Genomic DNA, 19,247 nt, shown 5'->3' with positions numbered 1-19,247 from the left:
TCAAAAAATTCCATATTAGTACAAAGCCTATAAACATAGAAGAAGTCGTATTATTCCCAGCAGTATTGTGGTAATGTTCTTTTGGCTACCAGGATAGAAATAGCACATGTAAAAGTACAGAAATCAATGCAGAGATCAAACCTCGAATTTTAGTGTTATAAGCCCTCACACTTAACGCTAAGCCATTGCGAGGAGAAGAAGTTTGTTTGTTGTTAAGCACAAACCTATATAATGAGCTATTTGCGCTCTGCCCACTGCGGGTATTGAAATCCGATTTCTAGCGTTAGAAGCCCCCAGACTTACCTTTGAGCCACGTGAGGGGGGTTAAGACAAAATAGTTAGGCAATGCATCCCCCAAGTCTTTCACTTTCTCAGTTCATCATGTAAGTAGAAATGTATTTGTTTGTGTTATATATATAGATATATATATATATATTTATAAGAATAACTTACTTGAAACTAATTTAATAAATGCTATTTGGTTCTTTACTTAATGTAAGCGCTTTCGTCCAATGTAAACTCTTCAGACATTAATGATAGTTCTGAATATTACATCACGAATAAAGTTCCAAATCAAAGATAAAACTCTGCACATGTTAAACGTTTTTTTTTCTTTTTTAGTTCTTCTGCTGCCTTCTATTCTGTATTATTTGCTTGTAAATTATAAGGTTCTTAAGACTTGGATTTTGTTTAATAATTCAATATTTGTGTGGATTACGTTCTATATGTTGAAATGGTTGGGACCTTGTGTGATAATAAGAGGGATTTTCCTTTGTTCACTTTCCATGCCATTTTCTTTTGGTTTCTGTAATTCTGATCGTGGAATTTTCTTCACTTTAGCAGTACTGGTATTTATTAAATTTATGAGATCGTGCTGTTTTTAGCCGAAGAAAATTGAGTTCGTCTAGTAATTTTTTCTTTTGTTTCGTCATCATAAAATATTGTAAAAATTCTTCGTGGCAAATTGTTGTTATTTATATGGGTTGGATGACATGAATAAAATTTCAATTACTGGTGTGCATCAGTATTTCTGTAGCAGATGTCGTGTAGAGAATTGAATATATTATTTTTAAATTGCAGGCCCTCCATTGAATTGTCAAATATATAAAACAATAATTTAAATACATTTTCCATTTTTTGTCTGATGATTTTGCAAATTTATTTCCGAAAAAAATCTTTTCGGTTTCGTTTAATCTCCAAATATCCATTACTAGTGGAGTATGGTTCCCATGGTCACTCCCATGAAAATAAGAGGTATAGTCGAAACAGGAAGAATTATTTTCAAGTATAGTTTTTGATCCTTTTAATACGGGATATTCGCAGAATCTTCTTTGAAATAGCTCTCGATGTTTCTTTACCCCCCCGACCCAAAACACAAACAGACAGAATTTTTTCGGAAAGTGCTAAGATTACTTTTTAAATATTACAAAAAAAGAAGACAAAGCTAATACCATTTAGAATTACTCCTTGTTTTCAGTAGAATTGTTATTTAATACTTTTGGCATTTTAAGGGATTTATGAAAAGTTTTTCATGCAGTCCAGGAAATACTTGTTTGAAGAGGGGTAAATCTCGATGCTAAGAAATTAATATTTCAGCCAGCCCTCTCATAAAGACGAATCAGTAATTGTCTTAAAATAATTAGGTTTAAGATATGAACACATTTCTCCTAAGGAAACATAACATTGCTAAAATAGTAATTAAAGTTTACGTACATTGATGACAGTGAGAAGCCTCCCAGTGGCACAGCGGTATGTCTGCGGACTTACAACGCTAGAAACCGGGTTTCGATACCCGTGGTGGGCAGAGCACAGATAGCCAATTGTGTAGCTTTGTGAATAACTACAAACAAACAGACAGTGAGAATTATAGCTGTATTGCGCTTTACAATATTACTCACCACATACGCTTTGTTTAGAGAGAGTGTGAATTTAGATCATACAGATATTTCAACTTTTAAATATTCTTGCATGTTGTGATTTCTCATTCATCAGATGATGTAAAATATTACCTTATTTTATTATTTATCGTAGTGGTATATATATATATATCTGTTGCAAACTGAAAGAATCTGATCGTGCTTGAATCGTATTCCATACTATGCTATCCGTGCATATATATATACTCGGCGATTATAAAGAAATCCCCCTGGATCTCAATTTCACCAGAAGCATCCAGATATTGAGAACCATCCATTATATTCAGGAAAGTATGGAGTCGTTTTCTTTGAATAATTCCATTGCTTTTATTTCTCATCTTTCTGTCTATTTCAACAATAGGAGGTTGGTGATTTGGATAAAATGCATTACAATGTGTTGGATATTTCAAAGATAAATTAACAGTGTCCAGAACAGAAGATGCTTGCAGTAACTTCATTTAAGGATAGGTTTGATGTGTTAATTGATGACAATGACGGAAAGCATATCGGACACCTATACCGTGCCCAAACTTTCTTAATGATTGTTTGGTTGTTTGAAGTTAAGCACAAAGCTACACAATGGGCTATCTATGCTCTGCCCACCACGGGTATCGAAACCCGGTTTCTAGCGTTGTAAGTCCGCGGACATTCCGCTGTGCCACTTGGGGGGGGGGACTTTCTGAATAAAAACTTACGATTTTCAGGATAAATTTAATATCTGTAGGACAAGCAGTTCTTAAGGTATAATTGTTTTAAATAAGGACTTTTCTTAATAGTTATACTGCTGCCAGTCACGGTTTAGGACCTAAGCTCAATCCTTTTCTTTTTTAATTAAATATTTTAATACTTTTGATAACCATTAAAGTGACTTTTTTTATACATTTTGTAAAATATGATATACTGATCTTAGTCTCGGCCACCTTGGGGACATTTCAGAAGTTTATATTATTTTATTATCGAAGCTAACAGTACATACATAATAGCAAACATAGCTGAAAAGATTATTTTTTTCTTATTTAAATGAGTTATCGAACGCTTTGACATGTATTTATTTCATCATCAGCAGAGTCTGAAAATAAAGTGTAATGATATTCGTAAGTATAAATTAAGTAAAATCTTAATGATATTGAAGAACATGAAACTCAGAAAACATTCAGAAGTAATGGGCAGTAGAATTAACGCACATGAACCATGAAGTAAATTAAATAATATAATGAAAGTTAGCAAGTTCAAGAACTAACACGTTTATGTATAAAAATACAAACTTTGCCATGATTACAAATGGATATACAGACACTGAACTTCTCGTTAAATAAAACCCTCTAACTGCGAAAGATCACGTTATGTATAAAAGATATCCTTCCAACTAAACTGTTAGCAGTCTGTTGTTCATGTGTTCTAAGTTGCGACTGATATATTAGTAATTTATTTTTCAGAGATCATTTCATTTTAACGTTTTCTAAGCACCATGTTCTCCAGTATAATTAAGGTATTTGTATTTATATGTGCCAATACACCTTGTTTTCAGATTTCGCTGATCATGAAACATGTTATTACTAAACGTTCAATGAATCATGTAAGTAAAATGTTTTCTATCCTTTCATCTGTAGTTAGGAGACTTCATTTTTACCCCTAATGAATCTACCGTCAATATATTTGTGAACATTTCAGAAATCCGGTGTTATTTTCTAACATGTGTCAATTTTTTGTGAGAATCTGCCCTTGTACCTATTCTGAACATATTCGTCATGATGTAACAATTTACTTGAGATGAAGGGACGAAATGGTGTGTCATCTATCTGTTTGTGCATTTTCTATAATGTAACTATATTTGTGTAACTATAACAGCAATAGGTAAACACAGCAATAATGTTCTTAGCGCAGATGAACATCTGCACTTAGCTGTAAAGCAAAACGTACCGATATAGGTCACCTATGAATAGCTACTTTGCTCTTATTGCGTTAAGCCTGGCATGGTTCGGTGGCTAGAGAGCTCGACTCCCAAGTGGCGGGTCGTGGGTTCGAATCTCGTTACTGAACATTCTCACCTTTTCAGCCATGAGGGTTGTTTGTTGTTAATTATGCACAAGGGCTATCTGTGCACTGCCCACCACGGGTATCGAAACCCGGTTTCTAGCGTTGTAAGTCCGCAGACATACTGCTGTGCCACTGGAGGGCTCAGCCATGAGGACGCTATAATGTGACAGGCAGTCTTATTTTTACAGAATTACATGAATTGGCTGTGGGTGGTGTTGAGTAGCTGTCTTTCCTCTAGTCGAGCTAGATTAGGGACAGATAGCCTCGAGTGCCTTTGCGCAAAAATTAACAAAACCAACCTTTACTTTGTTAATTTCTGACTCTGTGGTGACTTCTTACTTGGCCTTAAGGGTCACAAGACACGCGTGACTAAACTCTCATTTGATCAACCGTCATAATTAATTAACTGCAGGCGTGAGACTAAAATGTGTTGGAAAAACTGGCAATATCTGAGAGAGATTAAGCTTATTTTATAGATGGTTTTATAATCACGTTTTGGCTGTTTTGATTTTGTTTGATATGAGTATTGAAAAGCTTGTTGTATCGCAAAATGTTTTGCGAACAAAGCTTAAACGTGTATTATTTGAACAAGTCCTCCAGTGGGTTAGCGGAAAGTTTATGGATTTACAACTGAAAAAGGGTTTGTCGTCTATCGGTTTGTGCATTTTCTGTAACTACAACAGCGAGAGGTAAACACAGCTACATTGTTCTTGTCACAGATGTGCATAGAGAACATCTGCACTTAGATGTGAAAAAACATAACTATATACGTCACCCAATAATAGCCACGTTGCTTTTATTGTGTTAGGCCACGCATAACTTGATGGTTAGAGCGCTCGACTCAATGAGGCTTTGCGCTAAAACAAAACAGACATTAAACCAATTAATTCAACGTTTACGACTATTGTTTCTAATAAACATAATTTTATGAAAAAACTTTTATTAAATGATGCGATTAATTAAGATTTTCTTTTAACGAACAACATCAATATATATATATATATATATATGAATATTTAGAAACTCACTAGAAAACGCAAATCAACAAAAAGGAAACATCTCTCTCAAGAGACACGTATGGAACCCAAGGACGCGAGTAGGTAGTATCCTCAAAACAGAGTAAACTGCCTTCACCAAATCGTTGTCTAGCTACCATTAATTCAACTATAGAATCGCTATAATGCCGCTTTTTCTTTCTTAATAACTAACCAGTATTTAGCCTACAAGATTAGGAAGAAATATATCTATAAGTTTCCCATCTAACAGAAGTAGACGTGTAAAGTTTTTAACGGGGCTTCAATAAAATAATCTATTCAATCACTAATAGCTGTAACCTTGGTATATTTATTCCATGACGTTGGTATGACGTGCGAGAATACGTTGTGCGCATATCTGTTTTTGTGCGTGAATATCTGTAAAATTGGAATAATCCACTCATAACACAGTCATTATCGTGTTCTTGTATATGATAATAGTTTTGTTTACTATACTTTTGAAACCTTTCCAAGTAGAGGAATTGAAAATTTATACAACGGCACTGTGTAGACAAAAACACTCACACAAAACGTTATGCTATTGAAAATATAAGTGAAGTAATATAATGAAACGAGTCTTGAAGTTACATTTTGAAGATTTAATTATATTAATAACCTCCATATATAAAACTTCACATGCCCCCCCAGTAGCACAGCGGTATATCTGCGGACTTACAACACTAGAAACCGGGTTTCGATACCCGTGGTGGGCAGAGCACAGATAGCTTTGTGCATAATTACAAACAAACAATAAAACTTCACATAGTTAGGATATTAGGAAACCAACTATAATGTAGAAATGGAAATGTACCTCAGAAAGCGAGGTATCTGAAAAAGTTATACACGGGAAGCGTTGTTTATCAGGTGTAAAAAAAAACAAAAACAAATAGTCTAAAAATATAAAACGTCGCACGTGAAAGACAGGTGAGTAGAACTAGGATAAAACTATGGTGTGGTAACTTTTTACTATTCTATCACTGTAGTCTCATTCGTATTTCCTATACGTATTGTTGTTGTTGTTTCGGACTGAAGATTTTAGGGTTTTCAAAAATCATTCAGGGTATTTGGCTTACACTTTATTTTACTTAAAAGGCAAAAGTAACATAACTGTTGTGGTATTTGCGTATATATAGGTATTTCTAATTAATTATTAGAGCCTTGAAAGTATCTTCTATTTAAGGGGGCCAGACGTTCAACCTCCCCCTCCCAATCTGTCTGGAAAGAGTGCCCCAAGTATATATGCAGTATATATAATGTAATACATTGTCCAATTAAGTATTAAATTTTAGTTGTTTTTACTAAGAAAGGTAACTTAAGGTGGTCGCATAAGTTTCTGATAATTTTTGTAACTGGTTTGAAATTAAATGTACTTTTATAAAGTTTGAAATTCTCTTTTTCTTTCTCAACGTGCCTTACTTTTTAAACGTTCTGTTTGAAAATATAATGCAGGAAATGTCATATCTAAATAATTTTGAAAACAAAAAATCTATTTATACTAAATGTGTGCACGAAGGTGATGAACGTGTATTATTTCGCCTGCCTCTTCCCACTAACGACACGCGATACTCTGTAATAGACCGTTTCCACTTATTCCCAGGAGATCGGCAGTTACGCGGAAATCTGTCACTGAAGAAGCCAAGTCGGTTGATCCACACTTATTACAGTCGGGATACACGTATGATGCTAAAAGAAGCTGTGACGTAATTATGCCTGTCACGTGATATACAGCTGTTCTTATAAAATGCTGCCACTAGTCTATAGCTGCAATAAACTGAAGTTTCTAGATAACAGTAAGAAAGCGGACTCTCATTTCGTAGGTAAAATAAGATTATATTAAGGGTATTTGCAATCAAGTCCATTGTTAGTGAGAAACAAATAAATCATATACTTGTTTTGGAGTTTGATTCGTAGCTTTATTTCATCTAAGTACACTGTGTTATAACGTAGTACGAAACATGTCATACTCACGAATAGCGTCTACCTCTCTGTCAAACAGTCAGGTTGTTACCTCTTTTGAGGTCAAAAAGAAAGAATTAAGAGAGAGGAAAATCCAACCGAGAAGGAAAACTGCGCCCATTGTAATGTTCTCCGCTGCGGTTGCATTAGAGGACAGAGAGAGCCCAAGTCGCGCGGGGGATGACCTTGGGTCAATTCGAACAACTCGAGGAAGTAGTTTCAGAAGAAGCAGAGTTAGGTCCACAAAAGAGTCTGTCCATCGAACACAGTCTATGAGGACGAGTAGTAGGCCGCATTCCTTAGATCCTGCCAACAGATCTCGCCAGCGGGTAGCGAGTGTCCCAAGAGATAATATTACTAAAAGATCTTCCTCCACTCATTCCCTACCGCTTGCTGGGGAAGAAGGGGATTATCAGAGGCTCCGTAACTTCTCTATTACACCGAAAGGCTTGATTAACAGAGGTGACTCCTTCCGTTCCAAATCACACAGTTCTCAGAGCGTGTCGTCTTCCGGGTCACAGTTACCTACTGCAGAAACCTCGGGGGAAGCCCACGAAGTACCTTCCCACTCAACCGTCAGGTATCGGGTCGTAGTCCTTGGTTGTCCTGAAGTTGGAAAATCGTGTCTTATTACCCAGTTCACAACATCAGAATACATCTGTGCTTACGATGCTTCTTCAGGTAAGAATATCTGATTGTGTAAAAACAACAGTGTAAGAGAGAGAGAGCGTTTCTAGCGTTTATGTCCGCAGACATACCGCTGTGCTACTGGGGGGCATGAACACGTAACTACGGTATAATGAAACACATTTTTACTTGGGTAGGTTGATAAGTGCATGAAAATCAGTCCCAGTAAAGAGTTTTCGCACATAGCAAATATCCCATGAATATCAATTTAGAGATCTTATTATTGATAACCAGTCAATATTACTCAAGTCTGTTACATCTATATCATTTTATGAAAGTATTTTCCTTTGTATTTTATATCTTTATGGTAAAGCTACTTAAGGCTATCTGCTGTCGTCCCTAATTCTGAACTACTGTTTAGAGGGAAGGCAGCCAGTCAGCAGCACTTTATCGCCCACTATCCATGCTAACTTATTGACTTTCACTCTTATAACATACCCACAGCCCTAAAGAGGGGGAGGAATTATCTTATGATAGTGCGCGAATTCGAATACTGCTCACAAGGTCCGAAATCCAGATATATACAACAGGGCCAACTGTGCCACGAAAATAATTTTTAATAAATTGTTATATCAAGTTATAATTTGTTTCTATACAGTTGTCGTGAGATCAGTGCGAGCACCTGTGGCTCAGCAGTGAGCTTAAGGACTTATAACTTTAAATAAGAGGTACGAATTCTGCGGTTGCCACAGCATAGATAGCCCACTGTCCATCTTTGCGCTTAACAACAGCTAACCAAAGACGCCATAATATTTCATATTGTAATTTATCATTTTAACCACAGTCTGGCAGTTAAACTTTTCAATATATTGAAAATACCATAACTACATAATTAACTGTGAGAAATATGGTTTTGCATAAATTCACTCTCTTCTTGGGTTGTAGAGCTATTTTTAAGGTTTCTAGCTTTCCTTTCAATTAACAAAATTATTTATGCTAGCTAAGTATATTAATGTCAGTAAAGTTAGTAAAAGAATACTTTCATTTTAACTATTTTGTTTCATACATTATTGCCCCCTAGTGGCTCAGTGGTAAGTCTGAAGACTTATAACACTAAAAACTGGGTTGCGATACCCGTGGTGGGCACAGCACAGACAGCCCATTGTGTAGCTTTGATCTTAATAAATAACAAACAAATCGTATGCTACTTAAAACTCATCGCTAATTTCTAAAAGTAATATGGTAATAGATGGTGAGGTCATTTTTATGATGTTTTAATATGTTGTTTCTAAATGTTTGCGATACATTATTCGACCGTAAAAGCGAAGCAAAGAATAATTCGTTATTTAAGCCGTACGGCACTGTTTTTATTTTATTTCCGAAAATAACAGGAATTTTTTTTATTAATTCGTAGATGAACAAGATGATAAACTGGTGACAGTAGTGCTGAACAGGGAGGAGTCTGAACTGTTGTTTGTTGAATACACTCTTTCCACAAAACCAGTAAGTGTGTTAAATCTATCTCATAATGTTTTTTAGCGTTTTTTCTTATTTGTATCGTTATCCATTCGTGTTATATCGAGATAATTATCTTTCTTGAAAATTCATATATATATATATATATTAGGATTCTTCACAACCAGTAGAAACAATAATGGACAACGCTGATGCCTTCGTTGTCGTATATTCGTCTTGTGACAAAACAAGCTTTCGCAGGGCGCGAGATACGTTACTGAGAATGAGCAACACAAAAGAAAAAAGTTCAAAGGCTATCATCTTGGTAGGCAACAAAACAGATCTAGCTCGGCTGAGGGTGGTGAATACAAAAGGTATGGTCAAATAAAAACATTGGAAGAAATATTTATGGGGTTCTGATTACGTTTTACTTCACCATATAGTAACCTAAAAAAATGAAATCTTTAATCAATGTTTTAACCCTGAAATTACTTATATTTAAGGATGATTCTTTATTTATCTAACTCTAAATCTTTATTTATCTGGCACTCGACCAAATGTAGTAGTAATTGAATAATCAAACTTTAAGATGAAACATTTTCTAAATTGTTTATTTGACAACATGATTGATCTCTGGACATCAAGATATATCCAACCAATATTCATATCTTGTCTTCCTTTTAAACAATATTACAGATGGTAAAGCCTTAGCCACATCCATTGGTTGTAAGTTCATTGAGACTTCCGCAGGAATTAACCACAACGTTGATGAACTCTTGGTTGGGATTGTAAGTCAGATTCGATTGAAGGATCAGCGACTAGAAAGAGATAGGGAATCGGTCACTTTAGCCACTCCAGCATTAGGGACTCCTTGCAAGGCCAAAGTTCTTATTAGAAAACTGTTAGAAAAAACAGTCATAAAGTCCAAGTCCTGTAATAACCTACATGTGTTGTAGAATCGAATCAATTTTAAATCAGTGTAGAATTGAAGGTTATAATTTTCAGGATCTCTAAAGCTAAATCAGGCGTTCTTCTAGGTTAAGCCTTATTCTTTCGGGATTTCGAAAACTCCAGATTTTGCTCATAGCCTCAGGTCAATCAAAACCACTTCATTTTATTATTTATTAAAATTGTAATAAATTAAACGATAACATAACACATTGGAAGTTATCGCAGGTAAACAGTCAGAGCATTGTTTAATACACTAAATTATGAAAATGGGGTTTAATTTGAGTTTAGCATGATTTTATGACGTGTTAAGCCTACAATAAAACAAAAAGTTATAAGTGTTTTTAATTTTTGGATAGGGAACATTATCGTAAACAATAATAATAAAAGATTTGTATACATATGCATAACGTAAAAATGTTGCGCTAGTTGATGGACCATCTTTTAACCTTAGCAAATTTTGTCGGCATTATCACATTTTTACATCTTTTAATTGAAGTATGTTCATATATATATATATATAATTATTTCTATATTAAAATGGTAAAGAAGCAACACGTATATTAATTGAACACTGCTAAACTAAACTGAACACATTTCTATTGTATATTCGTGTATATAGGACAATATGTGGATTTATATGTTAATAGTTATATTTGAATGACACCAGATGTTTCTATATTTTATTCCACTTCTTTTCCATTTTTTTACCTTACATGTGATGTGACTTCTATTGTGCTTTAAATTATACGTGAATATAAAAGTATACATTAAAAATATCTGTTGCTTTTCTACTGTATTTATTTCGCGTGACTATAAATGTTTCATTCAAACGAATGCTCATTTCAGAGGGTTCTTGATTAACAAATATACATAAAATTATTTTATAACATGTATATGAATAATATATATGCTTTCTTGAAATTATTTTATTGTTTTTTTTTCTTTGTACGACTTATTTACTCGACGATTACTGGCTAAGGAACTCATTTAGCTATTTTGTAAAATAATGGTTTGATTTTTTAATCTCACCGGGAGAAAAACAAATCGTGGAATATGTTTTACTTGTATCTCCATCAATTTGTAGTTTTGTAGTTATTTACTAGAATTTCCAGTTTGTATGTGTTGTTCAAATATTATTTTTTTTAATTGAAGTGGTCTGGGATTTGAAAACTCTTTTACGAAAAGTAGAAATATTAGTTTTCAAATTTTACTTGTGACGGTGCTGATTATAGGTGTTAAATGTCGAAATCTTCATTAATCTTCGCTAATATTTGCAGATACTTCCAAAATTAAAAGTTTTGTTTTTAGCAGCTTTAGTACTTTAATAGAGAATGATAAATTAAATATTATTTGAAATTTTGTAATCAGAAACACCGCGCATGTAACTTCAAACTCAAGTGTAATAAACATGATTTAAAAAAAAGCTTTGCCTGTTACTGTTGATCATATCAAGTTTGTGAAAACGTAAAGTTTTGTTGTCGTAGTTAGAGGTTTTATTTTCACTTATCCTACTTTATAGTGAAGCTAACACATATAAAATATTGTCATTTCGTAATTTAAAAAGAAAACTAATTGCTGAAATATAGTAAAGTTTGCTATTATATTTTATAACACTAAAACTACACAATTAATACATTTTGAAATCATTACTTTATAATATTACTTCCCAAAAATTACCATTCGGCCTGGTGTAAAGTGTGCAACACTGAAAATTTTAAAATTACATTTTATATAATGAGGGAATATTGACCAGTTGTTTATCCTTTCATCATCTGAATGTGACGAACTTCTATTATGTTTCGAATAACGTCACTTCACTGAATTTGGTTCAGGTTTAATATTAGTTGCACAATAATACATTTTTTGTTTATATATATATGTATATAAATTTTAATGGAACAGTCAGATTTTGGTCTTAAAAAATAGAATTGCCTTTACATATACAGTAATCCAATTCTACCCAAACTTTTTACATAGGGGTCAAGAATACTATAGTGATTAACGTACTCGTGCTCTGAATCCAGGAGTTCGTGGTTCGCTGTCCGTTGCCGCGAAAACGGGCTACGTACTTTGGGGCTGTGGGGGCGCTATAAGAATAACGGCCAAACCCTTCTATTCGGTTAGTCAAGAGTTGACGATTGTTGCTGTTGACCAGCTGCCTTCTCTCGACTCAAAATCAGGGATGTCTATAGGCAGATAGCTTTTTGTGTAGCTTTGCACGAAAATTCTGAAACAAACAGACTTTTTGATATCATCCTCCAAGATATGGAAAAACAAAAAAATGGCTATTTTAAAATAATATATAACCTAGTAATAAAAATAATGGTTACAAATATAATTTGTGATATATATATATATATGACGCATCCATCACACGATAACTCAATATCTGTAGATACATATCCAGCGGAAGATTTAAAAGTTGGCGAGTGAATTATGTAATCAATTACATCCCAGCTCCAGCTTTTCTTAACTTTTTTTAGGGGGTAGGTGGAGAATGAAGATTAGATTGATGGAGGGTATTTCCTTGCGGGAGGGGGAATGACACTTCATTCACCCACCCCCTTCACTCCCCGCTAGCGACAGCCTTGATCAGTCATAAAAGCTTGAATAAATTGTGGTCCATGTTCCAAATAATATATTTTTTAAACTGCAAATAAAAATACACTGAAATACTTAATTATAATGAGGAAGTAAAGAAAACAACAGGGAATCTCCAATAGCCGCGGCACTTGAAATTCTTTGAGGCAGGTATAGAGTAAATTAACCTATGAAACCTTTGTTTCCCTTTTTTTATCAGCTATATTTTTGTGCGCCAGCAATACCAAACGTGGGGCACTCGTATACCCGATTCGATTTTATTACTCATCAGGATCTCTACCGGCCTACCCTCAAATTGAAATTATTTTAGGCACGATTAGAGTTAATTACTCTATGGGACCTTGGGTGTGGTCAAATACATCAGTCGAATAGGTTTGACCTCATGAGCCCAAAATTGTAATTAGACCTCAAATCGTTCAAGATATGACGGAGCTAAGAGATAAAAGCTTGTACTTGAAAAAACAAAAACAAAATTTGAGCTGTTCTATGAGCCGCTCGGCAGCGGCCAAAAAAAATAGTAAATATGCAAAGTGAAAAATGACAGGAAACAAAATGGTCTTGAATAAATACCATACACAAAATCAATATTTCTCAATTTAGAGAAAGTTACAATTTGTTAGCGTAATCTCTAAATTAAAAAAAACAAAACTCAAAATATTTTATTTAGAAAAAGTTTTAAGCCTAGTGGTTAATACATGATTTAGGGAAATATAACAAACTCCATTTACCTCTCATAATTTTGAGACCATGTTTCGAACAGCTTGTATAGTTCTTTATCAAGTAGCCATTACAGGTGTGGCGTGAATTAACTGTGGTTACTTGTTTCTGGATGGTACAGCTCAAAACTAACCCCTATTATCTTTCCTGGCATCAATGAATTAGTAGTCGAGACTTACAAGTTTGAATATGTTCTGAAAGTCGTACATGAACTTTAACTTGGAAAGCTGTAAACGGTCCACGTTTAATCACAGTCAACATACACTATATAATTTAAAGTTTCTGAATAATGGATTGAAGTTCTAGTCATTAGAAATAATGTCCAATGTGTGAAAGAAATTAAGTAAAAGTAGTTTAAAATATTTTAAAGAAGGGTTAAAAAAATCTCATAAAAACAGTTAAGAAAAATTACTTAAGCAACAATAACTAAAAACAGTTATAAATTGATGGGAAATATAGAAAACATTTTAAAAGAAACTAATAGGTAAATTATTTTCAAAAACACCCGACCCTTCCTACCCTTATTCTTGTTTAGATGAGTTTTGGCAGGAAAGAGAAGATAAGTTTTATGGAGAGATGAAAAATATGGAATTCTAGCTTGTGTAAAACTGCAAGTTGAATTCTTTGTTTGGAATTTCGCGCAAAGCTACACGAGGGCTATCTGCGCTAGCCGTCCCTAATTTAGCAGTGAAAGAGAAGGCAGCTAGTCATCACCACCCACCAAAACTCTTGGGCTACTCTTTTACGAACGAATAGTGAGATTGACTGTCACATCAGAACGCCCCCATGGCTGAAAGGGCGAGCATGGACGAGGATAATAACTAGCAATCCTCACATTGCGAGTCTAGCGCCCTAACCACCTGGCCATGTCAGGCCTGCAAGTTGAAATAAAAGTAAATTGCAAAAGTAATAAAATTAATCTACACTGATCCAATAGAGACAAGTTTTAAAAATGATCGACTAAGAAATAAGAAGCGTCTAAGCAATTTACCTCTTAAATCAAAAGCTTGGATGAAAAAAACACCAGTTAGATGATCAAACTGTAGAATTTCACATAATTTTTCATTAGTGAAAAAAAAAAAGATAAGCAAGATATAGCTTGATCAGAAGAAAGTATATATGATGACAAACTGAGTTTTAACAAAGTTGTGTACTCATATTACAGGCTTAATGAAGCGACGTGAAAGGCATTTGACAGGCAGTCCAGGAAATTTATTTTTAAATTTAAAATAGTGACATAATTAGGAACTAATGGGGTTTTTAAGTCCTTTTCTGTAACATATATATGTAATAATTAGGAACTGTTTTTAATTAGCTGCAACTCGTGTATTGGAAATAAGTCTGAGTCTAAACTAGAATGGAGATATGAAAAGTAAAAGAGTGTATATATTTTTTTGTTAATTAGAAATAATTTAGTGTTCCTTCCAAATTAAAAAAAAACATTTTGTATTTTAGTTACATTAGCTAACATGATAAATTAATTCTATCAAGTTATAACAGTGTCTAGTATTTAATGCTTTGGATGGACAACATCCAAATGTATTTACTGTATAATTCTGAAATACAGAATGTTTACTTCGTCTATTGTTATAGTAACAGGCTCACAAAACAAAGGAAATGCATTTAATAGTTTTTATTTTTCTTAATGGAATATATTTGTTTCTTTTAGCGCAAAGGTACACATTAGACTATCTGTGTTCTGTCCACCACGGGTAATTAAATCCTGAATTTTAGTGTTTGTATGTTTTTTTTTGTTTTGTTTTTAATTTCGCGCAAAGCTACACGAGGGCTATCTGCGCTAGCCGTCTATAATTTAGCAGTGTAAGCTAGTCATCAACGCCCACCGCTAACTCTTGGTCTACTCTTTTACCAACGAATAGTGGGATTGATCGTCACATTATATCTCCCCACAGCTGAAAGGGCGAGCGTGTTTGGTGGTATGGGGATTTTAGTTACGTAAGTGTGTAAACTTACCGTTCACTTACTGTGGAACTAATAGAATAAAGCAATTGCTGAAATAAATTAATCACAAAAGTAATAAATACCGGTTTCACACCCCAAGAAATAATTTAACAAGTTTAAATTTAACCAAGAACAATAAATGAAATAACTGACAATCTAAAAAATTTAAAGCAGTTATAGAGGACAATATTTCATTAGTGGTTAGAAATAAATGTTTAATTTAAGAATTGAAAAAGAAATATTTCGAACTTCATTGAAAAAAGCAAAATTAATAACAATATTTAAAAAACATTGAGGCAAAAGACAGATTACAAATTATAGACTATAGTGAATATGTTTTCAAAAATATTAGACAATTAGTTTACACAAGCCTTTGCGGTTTTCTTAATAAGTTTGGTTTATTGTCTGAATATTAGTATTGGTTTCGTAAGAGCGAATCTGCTCAACAAGTTATTCAAGTTTTATGTAAAATTATTACTGATAATTCCTGATAAAAGTAAATTAGTCAAAACTGTGTTGCTCGACTTATATAAAATATTTTGTGTAAATCATAAGTCCATCATAAATATGTACGATACAGGAATAAGGTATAAAATTTATAAGTGGTTGGAGAGATATTTAAACAGCATTCTCAAAATCCCCCAATGGCTCAGCAATAAGTCTAATGGCTTACAACGCTAAACAATCAGGCTTCGATAACCTTTATGGGCACAGCTCAGATAGCCCATTATGTAGCTTTGCGCTTAACAACAAACAAACAAAAACAGAAAGCAGAATCTCAACAGTTAATGTTGATGACAAATATTCTGAAGAATTAATAAACACCATATGTGTTCTAATATTGCTGTTGCTTTTATTATATGTTAATGATGTTCTAGATATATTATTTGATATAAAGCAAATTTTATTTGCAGATGATAACATAGCTATAGCTCATAAATATATTTAGTTTAAATGTTTCATTTGTCATTAGATAGGTTAGATTATTGACTTAGTGATACACATTTGTTTGTAAATCTTGAAAAGATTTTTTTCAAAATAAACATACAAAGAGGAGTGTTTGAAAGAGGTTCCTCTACAATAGTATTGAAGTAAATATGTATATATGAATGAAGTAGTGCTTGAAAGAGGTTCCTCTACAATAGTATTGAAGTAAATATGTGTATATGAATGAATTAGTGCTTGAAAGAAGTTCCTCAACAATAGTATTGAAGTAAATATGTATATATGAATGAAGTAGTGTATGAAAGAGGTTCCTCAACAATAGTATTGAAGTAAATATGTGTATATGAATGAAGTAGTGTTTGAAAGAGGTTCCTCAACAATAGTATTGAAGTAAATATGTATATATGAATGAAGTAGTGCTTGAAACTTCCTATTTTGTTTTTCAGGTGTTAGTTTAAACTTATTTGTTAGCATTCGAAGTTTGTACTTTCCCAAATGTATTCAGAAAATCCCTTTAAATACTGATTTCTTATTGGTTCTGAAATCACCTGCAAGGATTAATTTCTTTCCTTTTAATGATTTGTTTGTTTTGTTGAATATCGCCCAAAGCTACTCGAGGTCTATCTGTGTTAGCCGTCCCAAATCTAGAAATGATAAACTAGAGGGAAGACGATACCCACCGCCAACTCTTGGGCTACGCTTTACTAATAAGAAGTGGGATTGACCATCACTTTATAACACCTTCATGACTGAAGTGGCGAGAAAATATAACAAAAAACTTTACCGTTCTTCAGAAATAACTTAATTATAACAGTTGTAATTTTAACATGTGTGAACAGATTGAAACCTTTCACTCTTCTTCATTGATTACCTATTAGTTTGTTATCGTTTTATCAATTGGTGTGCAGAAATCGAAGCTCAGGTTGTTTTGGCTCAAAACGTTATACGATATTCACCATAAAAATTATCTTCTTATTGCTTAGAGAGCAAGAATTACAACGTCCTTTTAGCCTTTAGGTGTGTGTTTAGAAATGCTGGTGATCATTGACATTCCTGTCAACTGTGTGAATGTTCTAGACATTTTATCTAATATCGTCATCTGTTCCAGATTTGAGTTCAGTGATTATGGTGCAAGTTGCTCCACAGAAATTCCGCTACTATTCAGGTATATATAGCACACTATCCAAGTTCAGGAATATATATTGTACTGCATGTCCCTGGATCGGTTTATTCTATAGAGTGACATACATGAAATGTTAAAGAGGTTGGTGCAGAAGTTCTTTAATTGTACCATTAAACTCTGGGGAAGACACACACATTCACTGACAGATACCTTTGTTAGCAGAAGATGATGAAACAATTTGGATTGGTAAATTTTATCAATTAATGGTATATCTCATGGAGTGGCTCACGACTGTCCCGTGAATCATCCTCTTCATCGTTGGTGTCATCAGTAACAGCTGTTGGTGAAATGAGCTGAGAGATATTTTCCGCAAATGGCACCTTCAGTCTCTGTTGGTTAGTCTCGGGTAGCCTCAATCAGAGTCGAAAAACTACCCTCATTGACAAACATCTCGAAGTCTTATAGAAATTGCCCCATTCAGTCTCATGCTTGCGAGACCGCACATCATCACGATGGACCAATATTGATTTTAGTGTTATAACTCGATGCCAGACTGCACGTCATCATGATGACTCTCTGTTGTCCATGCCTCATATGGACCAATATTGATCTTAGTGTTATAACTCGATGACAGACTGCACGTCATCACGATGACTCTCTGTTGTCCATGCTTCATATGGAACAATATTAATCTTAATGTTATAACTCGATCAACAGCTCTAGATACTCTATGTTGTGGTAGTTCTCCATCCTGAGTTTGTGACTCAGCCACTAATCTTCACAGCATCGGCAAAATTCCTACATCCAAAATACAACTTCTCCAAAACCCAATTACTCTCTTAGATAACGGCCTATCTCCAGTATTGAACTATTCCTCTTGGTTATAGGAATTTATACAGTGGAAAATGCCATTTTCTTATTCTAAGGTATTTAATCGTAAAGCATACAAGAGCTGTGAAGAGCACAATAAAACGCATTCGTCGAGGAAACATTAAACTACGCATAAACGAATCTTGAACATGGCACTAAAATTTCTCTTTAGTGTCTTAGTATGTATTCGTAGGTATACTGACTTACCTTTTGGGTAATAACTACAAATAACAGGAGGAATAGCCAGTATAATAAAGTTAAACTAAATTTCCCTAACTCCGACTGAATTTAAAGCAAAAAAACAAACCGGATACAATGATAAAGTAAATAAAAAGCAGTATTTATTCATTCAAAAATAGTCAAAGCAAATAAATAGACTGGACGATAGGCGGCACTTTTAGCTGACAGAATGAGAGGTTTGAATTATTTATCTTCATCTAAAGAACTTATGTTCAAGAAAATATGACGTCATCCCTCTCAGTGTGAAGAGGTTGACTATGACACTGGGTCTCCCAAGTAAAAATAAGGTGGGCATAGCCTCTAGACATTTAGAAACTTTGACACAGTGATGTCACTAGAGGCAGACACAAGATCAAAACAAGGTCTCCAACAACGTTCTTCGTGAAAAAGTCCAAAAATATCTAAGTGGGACACACACCTTGAGCGTGTTTAACTAGCACACGAAATAAGGTCAGTACTACACAAGGCATATTTTCTATATTTGAAAGTCTGTAAAAGGGTGTATATATATGAACATTTATGAAAATTTGTGGAAACAAACAATTTACTTTCTAAGCTAAGAGAAAAAGAAAGTAAGATACTTTTCTAATTACCACATGCTCTATAAACTCGACCGTCAAATCCCACTATTAGAAACAGCTAAGCACAAATAACTCTTATATACCTTTGTAAGACAACTCATTAATAGCAATATAATTGTCGCGTTCTCTCACTGTCGAAGCCCGGCATAGCCAGGTGGTTAGGGCACTCGACTCGCAATTTGAGGGTCGCGGGTTCGAATCCCCATCCCACCAAACATGCTCGCACTTTCAT

At 34.0% G+C, this 19,247-nt stretch overlaps 1 protein-coding gene across 2 annotated transcripts in view; it reads left to right on the top strand.

Moving 5' to 3' along the window:
• Nucleotides 1-6,759: 6,759 nt before the first annotated feature.
• Nucleotides 6,760-19,247, top strand: part of LOC106459505 (GTP-binding protein REM 1-like) — a 19,749-nt gene continuing 7,261 nt past the window's right edge. The window contains exons 1-4 of one of the 2 annotated variants that reach the window (XR_002610612.1): nucleotides 6,760-7,624; nucleotides 8,985-9,073; nucleotides 9,198-9,399; nucleotides 9,722-11,059. Coding sequence is in view for 1 of the 2 variants with exons in the window: in XM_013919134.2 (XP_013774588.1) it covers nucleotides 6,943-7,624; nucleotides 8,985-9,073; nucleotides 9,198-9,399; nucleotides 9,722-9,981 (1,233 nt within the window). In the remaining variant the exon portion in view is untranslated. Of the gene's footprint in view, nucleotides 7,625-8,984; nucleotides 9,074-9,197; nucleotides 9,400-9,721; nucleotides 11,367-19,247 lie in introns of those variants that run through there. The other variant, XM_013919134.2, reaches the window with a different exon arrangement.

This window comes from Limulus polyphemus, unplaced genomic scaffold, assembly GCF_000517525.1.
Source record: "Limulus polyphemus unplaced genomic scaffold, Limulus_polyphemus-2.1.2 Scaffold28, whole genome shotgun sequence".
Lineage (NCBI taxonomy): Eukaryota > Metazoa > Arthropoda > Merostomata > Xiphosura > Limulidae > Limulus > Limulus polyphemus.
Note: the sequence above shows the minus strand (reverse complement) of the source record. Positions and strands in the feature narration are given on the sequence as shown.